General features: G+C 42.1%; 1 protein-coding gene across 1 annotated transcript; it reads right to left on the bottom strand.

Moving 5' to 3' along the window:
• Window positions 1-1,182: 1,182 nt before the first annotated feature.
• Window positions 1,183-15,574, bottom strand: LOC137607783 (asparagine synthetase [glutamine-hydrolyzing]-like). The gene is made up of 12 exons (XM_068333751.1): window positions 15,321-15,574; window positions 13,167-13,422; window positions 12,343-12,580; window positions 12,059-12,244; window positions 11,727-11,828; window positions 11,513-11,640; window positions 8,605-8,731; window positions 7,968-8,074; window positions 4,851-4,951; window positions 4,293-4,374; window positions 4,026-4,181; window positions 1,183-2,631 (listed from the first exon to the last, which is right to left on the bottom strand). Exons 2-12 carry the CDS (start codon window positions 13,413-13,415, stop codon window positions 2,422-2,424), a joined length of 1,686 nt encoding a protein of 561 aa, XP_068189852.1. The 5' UTR covers window positions 13,416-13,422; window positions 15,321-15,574; the 3' UTR covers window positions 1,183-2,421.
• Between the last annotated feature and the right edge of the window lie 1,348 nt (window positions 15,575-16,922).

Below are 16,922 nucleotides of genomic sequence, written 5' to 3'. Positions count from 1 at the left end.
GTTGTGACCAGCGTTCTCTAGATGTTCTACCAGTCTGTTGTGACCAGCGTTCTCTAGATGTTCTACCAGTCTGTTGTGACCAATCAATCAATCAATCAATCAATCAATCAATCAATCAATCAATCAATCAATCAATCAATCAGTCAAGTTTTATATTTTAGCGCTTAATCATGGCAACAGACATTTCAAAGCTCTTTAACAGACAGAGAAACCCAACTGAACCCTCCAGAGCATAAGCGACAGTGGCGGGGAAAAACTCCCTCGATGAGGAAGAAACTCCGGGCAGGACCCAGACTCTTTTGGGCGGCCATCCACCTGACTGGTTGGGTGGAATCTCTAGATGTTCCACCAGTCTCTTGTGGCTAGCCTTCTGTAAATATTCTATCAGTCTGTTGTGGCCAGTGTTCTCTTCTTCACCGTGGTCTGTTGGGGGAGCAGCATCAGAGCCAGCGACACCAACAGACTCAACAAGCTGATCAGGAAGGCTAGCTCTGTGATTGGCTGTAGTCTGGACACTGGAGGCTGTGGTGGAGAGAACTCTGAACAAACTGGTATCCATCATGGAGAACCCCGCTCACCCTCTCCAGCACACACTGGACAGACAGCAGAGCTCCTTCTCCAACAGACTGCTACAGCTCTGCTGACGAAAGGACGGATGCAGTGGGTAGTGCTGTTACCGCACAGCGAGGCGGGTCGGGGTTCGAGTCCCGCGGAGTTTGAATGTTCTCCCCGTGTCTGAGTGGATTCTCTCGGGGGTCTCCGGCTTCCACCCAAATCCAAAAGCATACATTTCAGCCAAACTGGTCGGCTTCAAAGTGCTCGTAGGTGTGAGTGTGTGCGTGCTTCTTTGTCTATATGTGGCTCCATGGTGCACTGGTGTCGTGCCCGTAGTGTAGCCTGCCTCCCACCCTCAGTCGGCTGGGATTAGCTCCAGTTGGGATCAGGTAGTTCAGCAACCCATTGATGAAGTGGGGTGCTGAACTACCTACCCCTGTAAGCAGGGGTAGGTAGTTCAGGGACAAACTTATTTCATGAATTTATGAATTCAAAAATTAAGTGAATACAGTAATTACATCAAATTACAGAAATAAAAACAAAACATTTTCAGAATGTCAGTGAGTCAGCAGTGACATCAGGATTTTAGGTGTTCATGAGACAAAAGGTGAAGAACAAAACAAGAGGTTAAATCTAAAGTCTACCGTTTATTTAAGTCAACTCTTTAATCCAACAGACCAAAGAAGGAATCGGAGTCAGTATATGTCATTTCAAGAACTACTTAGCCTCCAACAATTAATCAGATGTTTGCAAAAAAGAGAAGTATGCAACAACAGTGTAAACAGATTAATACAACATGCTGGGCCTGTTGGGTTGGGTCTGAGGAAAACATTTGGTGTTAATATAGTGTTTTTGTTTGAGCTGGTTGTAGAACACAGCTAATGAATTGAATTATTTTGCCAATAATCTGATTTGTAACCTCACTGGTGGTCTTATAACTACAGGAGTTCCTTGAGATACAAGTGTCTCGACATATCAGTTTTTTGAGATATGACTCTCCATATTTTTCTTCAAGATGTTAGTGAAATCCAAGATACGAGTCAGGAAACCACCACTAGTTGGCAGATGGATAAAACATCAGCTGAGACCAGATCTTTCCTACGTGTCGTCTGCAGTGAAGGCGTAGCTCGTGTATGCTAATGACTTTTGCATATCTTTTCATATTTTATCACAAACCCTTATTACATCTTAGAAATATTGTCAGCTTCAGACAGTTTAACTGAGAAAGACTAGGAAATATGTCTATGACTAGTCACTAAGTCAAAGTCTCTTTTAACTGGCTTTGCCTAAAATGCCACCAAATATTATAACTGAATACAGCCAAACTGGCAAATTGAATCATTCTTTCAAGATTAAAAATTTCCTTCCTCTTTGCTCTACTTGTATCACTAATCTCTTCAGATTTTCTTTAATGCTTCCTTTCGTGTTCTAGAACAAAACATCTCAGATTACCTTCTTTTGTCCAGAGCCACTCCTAAAGTAGTGGGTCCTTTCCTGACACTCGTCACCCTTCCAATCATTTTTATGAAGAGCCATCTAGCAGTTTTTGTGAAATCCTGCTAACAGACAAATGGATACCGAACAAAATAAAAAACCCTTATTTAAGGTACTGAAAATAGAATTAATATCAAAGACAAAGTTTGTGATAAAATGAACATGTAGTTTGGAAAATGGAAAATGAAACCAGAACTACATTTGAGAAAAATGGAAAGAAACCAACAAACACAGTAATTGAATATTTTACCTACATATTATTGGCAAATGCTGCATAGTGAAATAGTCAACTACACAAAGGTGAGTCTAATCTGAATTGTAGAAGTTACCCCTCCACTGTTCTAAGTCTAACAAAGCCCTACACGGTGTGAATTATTGCTCTTTCTCAGGCTTGTAAATCAACAACGTCCGCGCTGATGGGTCTGAAGCATTGATCCAGCGAGGCATCCAGAAATGGGAGAGCCACTTGTCTTGGCCTGGATAGTGCTTCTGAAACACCTGTCTGAAGTAGTAGGCCTCTTTGGTGCGTGGAGGGTTGTGAGGGAATGTCTGGTGAGCTCTTTCCATCTGGTCATCATTCACCTATGAGAATATACAGAGCAGGAGAGACACAAACATTAAGTCATCCCAGCTCATGTACCCTTTGCTATGACCTACCTGTGACCCACAACTCAGAACTGATCCCCAAACATCTTTGGAATTCCTCCCTTTGTCAAATGTAAATGGAGCACAAGTATCACATGGATCTGGTGCTGACAGCAGTGACAGCAGTAACAGTCATTGGTGATGTTTTATAAGTGACCAGTAGAAATGCCTGCAGGGGGCCACAGGGGCCCCTACCATTTCCAAACAGGACTCCTGGCTGCACAGCCAGTATTACCATGTGCTGCTCACACCTCAGTGGTAGCAGAATACATTAACAATGGTGTCAGAGCTCCTTGTGCCGACACATACTTGGACTTGTAAACGTGTTGTTTCCACACACACTCTCTATCCCCAACTGATGAAGACCCCTGGACTAGATCTTGAAGAGTCAACTGGACTCTACAGAAAACCTTGGAGATATTTTGTTCTGGGAGTTCCCTGAAGAAGCGTCTTGGGTAAAAGGCAAGATGCCTTCAATTTTTTGCTACAAATCCACTTGACTTTTCTTCACAAGGAGGTCTACCATGACATGGAGGACTGAGAATCTTCACAGACCTTCTTGAACTGCAGTCGTGTTCAAGGACTAAACTGAGATTATTGCCTGTTGCCTGTTCCCTGATGAGGGATGTCCTTCCTTTTGAACTAAATACGAGTGGCCACAAGACTATCCACCATCATCCCCAGAGATTGACAGACGGGGACCCAGATGGAGTCCTGAGCAGGAATCACATGACTTGGCTCCTGGATATCCTGCCACTGATTGATGGCCAGCATCTGAGTTTCTGGTCCACAGTTGGCAGTCCAGATATTCGCATTTGACCCCTTTCTTTAGCATTTTTGGCAGGACTTGGTCGGGACTAGACCATTCCACAGTGTAAAGTGGTTCATTATGTATAAGAGTAATACCCCACATACACATGAACATATAGTTATCTATTGAGAAGGGTGACTGTCAGTGGAACTAAGGAAAGTTTGTACTAATTCAGCCTACAGTTTGACAACCACAACATACTGCCTGAAGGCAAGAGTTCCTACTTATGAAGGACGTCTATTGGATAACAGGTGGTTTCAAGATCTGTCCTCCTTTCTGCCTCCGAGCTATGGAATTGTGATTAAAGTTTAACAAACAGGTCACTAAATTAGGTAATGATGTCATACCAAAAACTATTTGGACTGTCGGCATTACAGAACAATTACATCATGGGTTTTGTCAAAAATGAACCCTGAGCCTTTACATTAAATCTAGGGTTATATTAAATTTGAATTGAAAGAAAATTGAAATAAACACCAGAGAACAAAAGATCCGTCACAAGTCTTCAACCATCACTTACCAGAGACTCGATGTGCTCCTGCAGGTAATTGTACCAGGACTTCCTCAGGGACGTCATACCGTCACTGAAGGCCTCTTTACGCCTCCACAGGATCTCATCAGGGATCAGGTTTGTATTTTCAAAGGCAGCCCTCAAAAGATACTTCTCCACTCCATGCTGGACACAGGACAACACTACTGAATACAACACTATTGCACCTATGTATGTAAAGGATGAATACTGCTTTCAAAGAACTCTTTGTAACTAACACTCCTTAAATAAACTGACCCGAGGAACCCTCATCTCCTCAGGCAGAGAGAGGTAGTATGCAGTGAATCTGTGGTCCAAGAAAGGCACCCTGAGCTCCAGTCTGAAAGAAATAGACATTTAAAAGGTTGTTCTTAAATGTCTATCAAAGATAGTTTTCAGGAGATAGGAAGACTGTTTCACAATATTAAAAAGTACAATCCTGACGTCAGTCCCTGAAGTGAGTAGCTGCAGCATGAGATCCATCAAACTAGGCTTACAACCATCTCTAGACGACACAGTGCTAGGAAGGAAGGAAGGAAGGAAGGAAGGAAGGAAGGAAGGAAGGAAGGGAAGGAGAAAGGGAGGGAGGGAGGGAGGAAGGAAGGTAAGAAGGTAAGAAGGAAGGAAAGAAGGAAGAAAAGAAGGACGGAAGGAAAGGAAGGAGGGATCAAAAGCGTACAGACGGACGGGCGGACTAAACTATCAGAAGCTTTAATGACCTATCCTAGTAATTCATGGGAACACAAGGCCGTTATTGGACGATGCCTGATGCTGGTATTGGTGCGTCCCAAATGAATGAATGAAATGTTATGTTACCCGTGTGCAGCAGTGGTGCGGTCAGCACGAAGGACATCAAACAGGTAGAGTTCTTTCAGCAGTCGAACACTGTCCTGTGCTGCCGCTTCGGGAGTCGGAGCCTGGAGGAGGAACACAACTCTGTTAGCACCTAGCTTCAATATAGTCCTTTATATTCTAATTTAGCACAATGAGAAGGGCAGGCTAATGACATTTTTATTGAAAGCTAGGTTGGACCTTTCAACATTTCTGTATAGCACTCCTGTTCCCTCACTGCAATAATGTGCCATCTTCACCTTTTGAGCTATTTTTCAATAGTCATAGTAAGATCAGTCAAACAAATTTGGCAAATGGGTACTGACCAATTCGCTTAAAGCTAAATTTACTGATTTGCCACCATATTAATTTATGCACCATATGCCAATCAGCCATAACATTATAAACCTCTGCCTAATACTTTGAAGGTTTACTGTACATTAGGTATCAGAATGCTCTGACCCATGAATTCAAGGACTCCTGAATTTACATTCATAAACCTCGTCTTTGGTCTTCCTTCACTCCAGTCTTCCTCATACAATACCACAGTTCCTCTCTGGGCACCCTGTCATCAGCTTTCTCCAGATCTCCAAAAACACAATGCAGCTCCCTCTGGCCTTCTCTGTACTTCTCTATCAACATCCTCAAAGCAAATACTGCATCTGGAGTACTCTGTTTTGGCATGAAACCATACTGCTGCTCACAAATGTTCACTTCTGCCCCTTCAAATACCCTTTCCCATAACTTCATTGTATGGCTCATCAGCTTTATTCCTCTGTAGTTGCCACAACTCTGCACATCTCCCTTGTTCTTAAAAATGGGCACCAGCACACTTCTCCATTCCTCAGGTATCTTCTCAGTATCTAAGATCCTGTTGAACAACCCAGTCAGAAACTCTACTGCCACCTCTCCTAGACACTTCCAAACCTCTACAGGTATATCATCAGGACCGACTGCCTTTCCACTCTTCATCCTCTTCAATGCCCTCCTCACTTCATCCTGACTAATCTTTGCTACATCCTGGTCCACAACAGTCACCTCTTCTAGTCTTTGTTCTCTCTCGTTTTCCACGTTCATCAACTCTTCAAAGTACTCTTTCCATCTTCCCATCACACTACTGGCACCTGTCAATAGACTTCCATCCCTATCCTTAATCACCCTAACCTGCTGCACGTCCTTCCCATCTCTGTCTCTCTGTCTTGCCAACCTGTATAGATCAGTCTCTCCCTCCTTACTGTCCAACCTAGCATACAAGTCATCATAAGCTTCTTGTTTGGCCTTTGCTACCTCTACCTTCACCTTACGCTGCATCTCCCTGTACTCCTGTCTACTCTCCTCGGTCCTCTCAGTGTCCCACTTCCTCTTAGCTAACCTCTTTCTCTGTTTACACTCCTGTACCTCCTCATTCCACCACCAAGTCTCCTTATCTACTTACCTTCCAGATGACACACCAAGTACTCTCCTACCTGTCTCCCTGATCACATTAGCTGTAGTTGTCCAGTCATCTGGAAGCACCCCCTGACCACGCAGAGCCTGTCTTAACTCCTTCCTAAAAGTCCTGCAACACTCTTCCTTTTTCAGCTTCCACCATTTCTTCTTCTGCTCTGCCTTTGTCCTCTTGATCTTCCTCACCACCAGAGTCATCCTACACACCACCATCCTATGCTGTTTGGCTACACTCTCGCCTACCACTACTTTACAGTCACTGATCTCCTTCAGGTTACACCGTCTACACCAGATGTAGTCTACCTGCGTGCTCCTACCACCACTCTTATAGGTCACTCTATGTTCCTGCCTCTTCTGGAAGAAAGTATTCACTACAGCCATTTCCATCCTTTTTGCAAAGTCAACTACCATCTGTCCTTCTGCGTTCCTCTCCTGGATACCAAACCTGCCCATCACCTCCTCATCACCTCTGTTTCCTGCACCAACATGTCCATTGAAGTCTGCTCCAATGACAACTCTCTCACTTCTAGGTATGCTCTGCATCACTTCATCAAAGTCCAGCCAGAATTTCTCCTTCTCCTCCAGCTCACATCCTACCTGTGGAGCATACCCACTAACAACATTGAACATCACACCTACTCCATTTCTCTTCCCATCTACACCATGATAGAACAACTTGAACCCTGCTCCTAAACTTCTAGCCTTGCTACCTTTCCACCTGGTCTCCTGGACACACAGTATGTCTACCTTCCTCCTCTGCATCATGTCAACCAACTCTCTACCTTTTCCTGTCATAGTTCCAACATTCAACGTTCCTACTCTCAACCTATACTCTTGGTGTTCCTCTTCTCTCTCTTCCTACGAACACACTTTCCTCCTCTCCTTCTTCGACCAACAGTAGTCCAATTTCCACTGGCACCCTGTCGGTGAACAGCATCGATGGCGGTCATTGTTAACCCGGGCCTCGACCGATCCGGTATGGAAGTCATAGGTTTGATTCGCATCTTTGATTTGGCAAAACTTTTAGGCCGGATGCCCTTCCTGACGCAACCCTCTGTATTTATCCGGGATTGGGACCGGCACAATAAGACACTGGCTTGTGTCCTCTTGCAGCTATTTTACAAAATGTAACATTAACAGCCATTAGCCAAAAACAAGTCTTGGTTCCAGTGCTTCATTAGTCACTACGTCCCGCTTCAAAGCGGTGATGTAATGTAATAGTCAGTGTTCGTCCGTCCGTCCGTCCATTAGTATGTCCACCAAATATCTTCGCAACCGTTGCAGATGGAAAGATGAAACAAAAAGCACATTACTCGGGTGGCAAAGGAGATGAAAATGAGATGATGATCTTGACCTCGAGAAAACTAAGTAAAGGTCAAATTTCAACTTTTGTACTCTCAGGAACCGGATAAAATAGAAAGACGAGAGAGAAGGCCAGTGTGAGTAAGACCATCGATCAAAGCTAGTGTTTTGATCTAATTCAGCACGAGCTTTGATCTATGGTCTTACACTGGCCTTCTCCATATACACTAGTCTGTGCACTAGTCAGGTACTACTTTCAGGATACCCTTACCTACTCTGAAAGTACGTCAAGGTAAGCCGCGGGATGTTGCAGTCTGTCTGACTGCCTTGGTTCTAGTTAGTATTTGGACTTGCCTTGTGGAAGTAAATGTATCCCTGAGTCAGCTCATCAGAACCCTCTCCAGAGAAGATGACCACGCTGTCAGAATTCTCCCTGATATACTTTGATATCAAGTACATCCCTGCAATGGAAGAAAAAGACACGGGTGACAAAGTCAGACTCAGAATCATCATTTTAATGGTGACTGACATGCATGTATTTGTTTTCCAGTGTTTTGAAGTAAAGGAACATAAAATAGGAACATAAAAAAAATTGAAGTCCATTTAGTATGTCCAAGTGTGCAACACTAAGCCACGTGAGCTGCAACGTGGGAGTAAGAGTCTTTCTGGCATAATTACTACTAATTATGTATTTAAAGCCCAGTGTATTTACAGAAAAGTGTGTAACATGTGTCCTGTGTGCATTCATTAAAATAAAATATTTCTGCATATGCATACATCTTTAAAAAAGTTGCCGAACAGGACTTGCAAGTTAACTGAAAACAGCACTTAAATATGCCTGAAAATTATTTTTATTATCCAAACTGTAATAATAATAAACTGGTTGAATTTGGAAGAGTTTCCTTAATGGACAGAATATCTTTCATTGCATCATCTGGAACTACCTGTCACAGGTAAGTGATGCACCCACAGGTGATACAGCCAGACTCACCAACAGAGGCACGTATGGTAGTGATGTCATAGGTCTCCAGGTGAAAGATGACGTCCTCTACAGCTTGGATACCTTCTTCTGGACTGAAGTTGACCTCATGGTGTTCACTGCCGATGTGAGCTGCAACCTGCAAACACAACCCGTCTGAATGAAAACAAACCAAACTGAGTGGGAAAAAAATCAGCTGAAAGACACCCATTACCTAGAGCTCATTTTACCACAAGAAAGTAGTGCATCTCTGGGATGTGCTGCATCCCAGAATAACAGAATATACTGTAGCAGCCGTATGCATGGATTGAGTTTTGCCAATAGTACAATATAAAAAATAAAACTGTTAATTTTAATGATTTTATTAATAACAATGTCATAACCGTTTCAGTAAAAAGAATAAAATAATAAACTTATTATTTATTTATTATTTTTATCAAAATGTTAAAGCCTGGTAGTCATTAAAAAAACAGTTTTAGAAGTAAAGAATGATGTAATTTATCACTTTTGCTTTTCACCCAATAGTTTTGTTTGCCATTAATACACATGATTAAGCGCTATACAAATGAAAATGATTGATTGATTGATTGATTGATTGATTGATTGATTGATTGATTGATTGATTGATTGATTGATTGATTGATTGATTGATTGATTGATTGATTGATTGATAGATAGTCTCCTGTGGACGCTGCATCAAGCTGACAGAACCTTCTCCACACACAATTTTTTTATAAGCTGCACCTTCATTAAATTGTCTTGGGTGCTGACATTTAGCCGTGCCTCACCCATGGAAACAATTGCCTCCATTGAGGTACAAATGTTCAGAGTTTTGCTGGATTTCACTTGTCTTCTTCTGCGTCTTTATCTGTACAGCCCACAGTAACATCTGTCTCTCTTCATTAACTTTTGTTTGTTTGTTATTCAAGAAAGCACTCATTGTCACTTGGTTTTTCTCCAGCTTTTGCATCTTCTCCAGAGACAAAGTGATAATGTCAGACTAATTCCTCTCTCACTGCAGCGTGTAAAATGAGAAGACATTGCGTTGTCGTTTGGTCGATTTTAAAGGGGTCCTATTATGAAAGTCACACTTTTTCAGGTCTCTACATATATATAGTGGCCCTCCCTAACCGAACAACTCCTAGAATCAGCTAAACAAACACTTCCTCAATGAATAGATATTTGGAGTTTTCGGAATTCATGGCCCGAACCGAATCAAATGATGGGATTTTGCTAGAATTTGTGATGTAAATTAGGTCACAAGTGGCACTCTGTGATTGGATAGAGTGATTGACGATATTTATGCGTTGACAACCCCGAGGGGAGAGTTCATTCAGGCTACGATAGCATTGTGCGGTAATGACCTGGATCAGAGCTTCACACTGAAAGTTCCTCACAAACTGTTGAACTCAGTTAGCATTTGGGTAACAAGTTAGGTCCACTTCAGTCGTGTGTGTGTGTGTGTGTGTGTGTGTGTGTGTGTGTGTGTGTGTGTGTGTGTGCGTGTGTTGTTCGTGATCAGGCTACGGTACCAGTGTATGGTAACAACCTGGATCATAGCTCCACACTGAAAGCTGCTGAAGTCAGCTAGCATTTGGCTAACTAAGTTAGTAATAAGGTGTGTGTGTGTGTGTGTGTGTGTGTGTGTGTGTGTGTGTGTGTGTGTGTGTGTGTGTGTGTGTGTGTGTGTGTGTGTGTGTTTGTGTGTGAGTGTGTGTGTGTGTGTGTGTGTGTTTGTGTGTGTGTGTGTGTGTGTGTATCCCCAGCATCACAGTGAACACACACACACACACAGACACACACAGACACACACACACACACACACACACACACACACACACACACACACACAAGAATACACAAGAGAGGAACTTGGTCTTACCAGTAAAATCCCATGTTGTATTAGCTTGTGTTAGCTTAGCTCCCGTGTTTTCCACAATCACTCATTGTACATGATGATTGTTGGAAAACACAGATTTAATTACCTCACCAGCAGGTCTCATCGTGTTTACACAATGAGCCACGAGTCTTTGTTCAGCAAAGACTGAGGAACACGAGGAAGTAGGTCCACGCTTAACACCGAAAAATCAACCGTTATATCATGAAAATCAAAAGTGTAAAACTAAAGAAGAATTACAGCGAAACACGTAGCAGCAAAGTTACTGAACGTTAAAAAAGTTCCAGACTATGCTGATTGATCGATCTGTAATGCAGGCGCGTTAAAGTGGCGCAAGGAAACAAATGTACGTGAACGCACAGGCGAGGGAGGGGTTGATCTAGGCAGCTCAGAGGGGGGATGGGGGAGGAGATAGGAACTGAGAACTGAGAACTGAGAACTACGCCCATTAAAACAGAGCTTTTGAGAGCAGAAGAGAATTTACCAATATTCAATCAAAGATATTGAGCACCACGGATCAGTTTGCGGCAAGACATTTCAAATACAGCGTAATTGGACATCTCGCAGCTGAATGACATGAATTTAAAAAAGTATAATATTGGACCTTTAATAAGACTGAATCACGCAGGTGAGTCTCGTGAAGAGAAACTCGCGCGAGATCATAACATAATGGCGATTTCCGGGTTTGAAATATAAGTGGAGAAAAGGATAAATTGTGAATATTTTTGTTGAATGGAAGTGCATTTTTTCCCAATATTATATTGAGTAAAGAGTTAGCATCTATTTCTATTTATTATAAGTAAAGTATTTTTCGCACTATAAGGCGCACTGGATTATAAGGCGCACTGTCGGTTTTCGAGAAAATTAAAGGCTTTTAAGTGTACCTTATAGTGCAGAAAATACTGTATTTAAAGCTTAAGTTCCAGGGACGCACATTGTCTGATGAATGTGCGTCCCTGTCAACAATGGGAATCAAAGACTCAAGGTTGCACGCTAACAAGAACACTGCACAGAAGAACCAACCTTCCGTGCGGCCAGAAGGTCTGGACTATCGTCTGCTCCAATAGAGAAGGTCTGAATAGGATACTGCAGCTTCTCCTCTTTAGCCAGCTTCACAAGTGTAGCAGCAACCAAACTGGAATCCAGACCTCCTGAGAATCAGAAACACAAGTCAAATTAAACCCCAAGAATTAAACCTCTGAAGACATAAATACTAATGAGAGACTTGGGTTCTTACCTGATAGAAGACAACCAATTCTCCTTTGAGCCATGAGGCGTTTCTTTACAGCATTCTCAAACAAGGTTCTAATATTCATTTTCACTGTTTCCTCGTCAAAACCTGTGGAGACATCAGTTTCAAAAAATGTCATACAAATAATTACCAAACACATAACCAGTTGTGCATTAATTGGAAAAAAAAAAAGTCAAAATCAAAGTCTGCTTTATTGTCAAGGGTACTATATATGCACGAGATACAGCACAGATGAAATTGCAGTTCTCTCAAACCCACAGTAAACAGCCAGTACAACAGGCAGAATGAGCCTGAACCAAATATAAGTAGTTTTATACCTGTAGGCAGTCTCTCCACAGTGTCGTAGATGGCATGAGCAGGCTCCTTGGTGCAGCAATGGAACTGCTTCATTTCAATGGACTGAACTTTTCCAGTTGGCTTCAACTCAAAGGTCTCAAAGTGTCCAGGGAGAAGGTGGACGATGTCAGCAGGAGTGGCCATTGCATGGGAAAGTTGTGTAAGTCCTTTTAGTGGGAAAAAAATTAATTGAGCAATGCAAAAACAATTCTCGCAAGATTAGTAATGACCCAGATTAAGGGGGATTAATCAACCCCCTTGTTACCTTTGGCTTCCGAACAAACTGCGAGGAATCCATCGTCTGTAAGGAGTTTGAACAAAGGCCGGACACCATAAGTGTCTCTTCCCAGAAAGACTTTTCTGTTGGAAGTGTCCAGCAGAATAAAAGCAAAGACACCATCAAGGAGGGAAGCCATCTTCTGGATGCCAAAGCGGTGGTACAGATGCAGGATAATCTCACCATCCACTTGAGTCTGGAAATCAAACTCAAACTGCTCCTTCAACTGGATTAAAGTAGAAGAAGAGGCACTGAATGAGTTTCCTGGTTTCTTCTCATCAAAGTTCATATCTTAATTACTAATACCAGATAATGAGTTTTGTACAAAGAGCCTCAGCAAACAAATTAATCTACTTGGTCAGAAGTCGAGAGTACCTGTGAATTGTATGTGTGTAACTCTTCTAAAACAATTCAAGGCATGGTGTACGACACAGTGGTAACGTAGTTAGCCATGTACCAGAAACCAGATGGTGAATGGCAGCTGGAGATGTACCACTTTAATTCTCAATTTTCCCTTGAACAAGGCCCCAAACACCAGACTGGTAGGTAACGCTCAGTGAAAAGAGGAGCTGGTGACTTCCATTGTGAAACAAGTCACGGAGAACTTGGCGGACGACACCATCAACCAGATTGTTGAACCAGATTGTGTTGTTTTTGTGACAAATTGATATGTCAACATATCCCTAAACTCTGAAATTAACCTTAGAAATTGTGTTCTTCCCAGACTCCAGTGTTCAGCACTATAATAACTATTGAACTACTACAAAACCGACCAAATGACTGGAACGTCTGCACAACACAACCGGTCTTACCGTCACATGGTTGTAAATCTCTCCATTGTAGCAGAGCCACAAGAAGGGGAACCTCTTGATTCTCAAGGGCTGCATTCCATATAGCTGGTCCACAATGGCCAACCGGTGGAAGCCAAAACAGCAGTTGGTGAAGCCATTAACGTTCTCAAAGCGAAAGGCGTCTGGGCCACGGTGAGCAATCTTCATGGCACTGGTGCACTGAACTGACAGGCACTCATCACTACCGAACAAAGCCCAGATACCACACATGTCTCAGCTGGGGACACAGAAAACAGACACGCAAAAGGATTTAGGGTGCAGGTCACTACTACTCACTGAAATGGAAAATAACTGAGGCTTCGACATAAAACAAGCAGCATTTCCACATCAACATGTAAACCTTTGTTTTAATATTTTGTTGTTTTGTAGTTAGATTATTCCAAATATTCAGACAATATTTAAAACTAGAGAAGTGGTAGAATCTACTGATTACACATATTAAGGTTTGAATCTGTTTCAAATGTGTCCGTTTATTTGGCCATGAAATGAGTGCATTTCACTAACGAGGAAAAAGTATTGAAGGTGTCGCTGGTAAATACAGCACAAAGTTACATTCTTAAAATGGAAACAAATTACCATATTTTCAGGACTATAAGTCACACTTTTTGTCATGTTTTGGCTGTTCCTGGGACATTCATTCAGGTGCAACTTATACCGTTTGCTGCAGCTCCACTTTGTGATTTCACGCTGATGGAAAACGTCGGCTGATAAATCAGATTCTTCTTTAACTCTTCTACTTTCTGTAGCTTCTGACCTGCATTCAGGTTTTTTAGCTTGTCCTGATGTTTTGTGTCGAAGTGTCGTCTTAGATTGAATTCTGTCATTACAGACAGAGTAGCTCAGACACACAGGTTTATGTCAGTGGACATAAACTCAGCCTCGCATCCGTTTTTAGAATCAACTTTTTGATTCTGAAAACAGAATCAATGTTCCGAGGTAACAGATCATTCTGCAAGGCAGCGGCTGTGCTACATACCCTGTCCTTATCTTCATGATATTTCTTTTCCACCCAACCGGTCGAGGCGGAATGCCGCCCAAAAGAGTCTGGGTCCGGCCGGAGTTTCTTCCTCTATGAGGGAGTTTTTCCCTGCCTGTCGGTTATGCTCTGGACGGTTCGGTTGGGTTTTTTCTGTCTGTTAAAACACTTTGAAATGTCTGTTTCCATGATTAAGCGCTTTATAAAAAAAACTTGATTGATTGATTGATGCGTCATATCATCAGTCAATCATTTGATTATTGATTGATGATATCAATCATCAATCAATGATGATTGATATCATCATTGATTGATATCATCATTGATTGATATCATCATTGATTGATATCATCATTGATTGATTCTTAAGTGAAATCATTTTGTAAACATGTTTTTATGATAGTGATGACAATCACAATAAAACTAATTTCAGCAACAGTGTCCAGTGGTGTGGAACAGACTCCGCCCCCTTCCTGGGTTTTTTTTAATGTTTCAGATCAAATAAAATTAAATATCAAAGACAAAACAAAGTGAACACAAAAGGACATTTCCAAATGTGGGTTTTTATAATGACTAATAAAGTATTTTTTATTTAAAACTGCATTTCGTGTTCACTTGTGTTGTCTTAGGCTGATGTGTATTTGAGCATCTGAAACATTTAAATACAAGAAAAAGAGCAATCAGGAAGAGGAGGAACACGTCCTGTAACATCATGTACTATTACATCAGCCGCAGGCGCTGATTCATCATCCACGGTTCACGCAACGTCACGCAGTAAACGAGTTTAACAGAACATCAATCAAGTTTTATTTATGTAGTGCGTAATCATGGCAACATTTCAAAGAGCTTTGATGACTGCAAACTCCAGATTCTAACTCCAGACTAAATCCAGACTAACTCCAGACTAACTCCAGACTAACTCCAGTCTAAATCCAGACTAACTCCAGTCTAAATCCAGACTAACTCCAGACTAAATCCAGACTAAATCCACTCATGCACCTGCTCTCAAACAAGTGTTCAAACCCTCTTCAGCGCCTGCTGACTCAGCAGGATGTCTAAGGCTCGTTTTTAGTTTTGTTGGAATAAATTTAATCCGAAACACACACCAGAACCCACGTGACCGGCGCTCAGCTGCTCACCTGGTTCTCCTGACGGTTCTGATGAAGGTCGTGATGAAGAGGAGGCGATGAGGATCCGGCTGCTGCTGCCGGGAAGAGGAGGCTTGACCCACCGGCTGTCGGTAGTTCCGGTCGGGGGTGTGGGGTGTGGAGGTGGGACACACACACACACACACACACACACACACACACACACACACACACACACACACACACACACACACACAAATGTCCGAAAACAGACACACAGCCTTCAAAATAAGAGAAGTCTCTTCAGTGCGGGAGGTGAGAGTGAAGAAGTTGTGACGTAAGATCAGTGACGTTTGTCTAAATAAGTGGGGGGGGGGGCCGGGGGGGCGTGCACAACAAAAGACAAAACTGCCCCGTTTGCTTTTTCATTGAGTAACAGCAGAAGTTGCAGAAGTCACAGGAGTGTAGTTCCTCATCCCTGACAGTAGGTGGCGGTGACGCGTTCACGTCCACTTGTAGTACACAGGTTTGTCTGGGCCGAGCACGCGCACGCACACCAATGCGCGTGCGCGGCGAAGGTCGGGAAGCCCAGAATCCACTGAACGGTTTAATTATTACGTACAGTTGGGTTTATTTGTAATTTTTTCACCCAAAATGAATAAATAATAAAATTAAAAAATTAAAAACTTTGCTGTGAAATGTTTCCATGACTGCTGTTATAGCTCATTGTTTATGATTATTGCTGTTGAAGCAAAGTTTGTGTTGCTTTATTGTGGGGACATGAAGTTTCAACTATGAATACTTCATAGGTTTATTAAGACCCGCTTAACTATATAATAATTAATATCTACTTACATTTACAATCATGAACACGGTTCATTCATTATTTACTTGTTTTTTTAATGATTTTCCAAAATCTTGCAATATTTTTTTTTTTTTGGGGGGGGTATTTTATTTTGAAGGCAACATCCTTCGGATATTTTGCCAATTTTACTTGTTGGCAGAAGGAAACTTCCTGTTGTAACCAAACCCAACTGGCCACGGGAAAAAATGGGGGGTAAACCCCCCAGGCCTGACACCCTGCCAAAAAAAGAAAAGATATATATATATATATATATATATATATATATATATATAAATCAAAACTCAAAAATAAGATAAGCTTTCCCTTTAATATCAGAGTTATCCGAAATTTGTTTTGCATCCCATGATCTCCAGAATCCCGCAAAACAGACTATAACATAACAGCTAATCAAACACACAACACAAATCAAGCATTATGAAATGGGTGTAGTTCAAAAGCCAGTTGTTAATCCTTTGTTTGAGGATGATATTCTTTCACCAGATGAAATACTTTCTGCCAGAGACAACATTCTTTTAGTGTGGTGTTATAGTCAGTTTGTGGGCCCCAACAAATGAGGGACACTTAAACTGAGTGGATCCGAAAGTTAACAAAAATTTACTGAACATGGTTTAAGCAAAAGCAAACAGCAGCATTGCTTTAGGAAGGAATGTCAGGAACACGGCAGCAGTCACCCTGGCCAGAGTTGTTACTGTGACTTGATGACAAGTCCACACAGCTGGGGCCCCGCAAAACAGGTCAGGCCTGAAAGGACCCGGAGCAGTCACAGTATACTGCTTAGAATGTCTCCA

This window comes from Antennarius striatus, chromosome 14 (assembly GCF_040054535.1).
Source record: "Antennarius striatus isolate MH-2024 chromosome 14, ASM4005453v1, whole genome shotgun sequence".
In the NCBI taxonomy this organism is placed as follows: Eukaryota; Metazoa; Chordata; class Actinopteri; order Lophiiformes; family Antennariidae; genus Antennarius; species Antennarius striatus.
This window is presented reverse-complemented; position numbering and strand designations above follow the sequence as displayed.

Bases quoted from the DNA above. Each gene is read 5' to 3' on its own strand.
- LOC137607783 (XM_068333751.1), bottom strand. From the start codon at position 13,415: ATGTGTGGTATCTGGGCTTTGTTCGGTAGTGATGAGTGCCTGTCAGTT. The intron at 12,245-12,342 runs GTAACAAGGGGG...TCCCACTAAAAG, and splicing joins AGTTTGTTCGGAAGCCAAAG to GACTTACACAACTTTCCCAT. The intron at 4,182-4,292 runs GTCAGTTTATTT...TCCTGTGTCCAG, and splicing joins AGGAGATGAGGGTTCCTCGG to CATGGAGTGGAGAAGTATCT.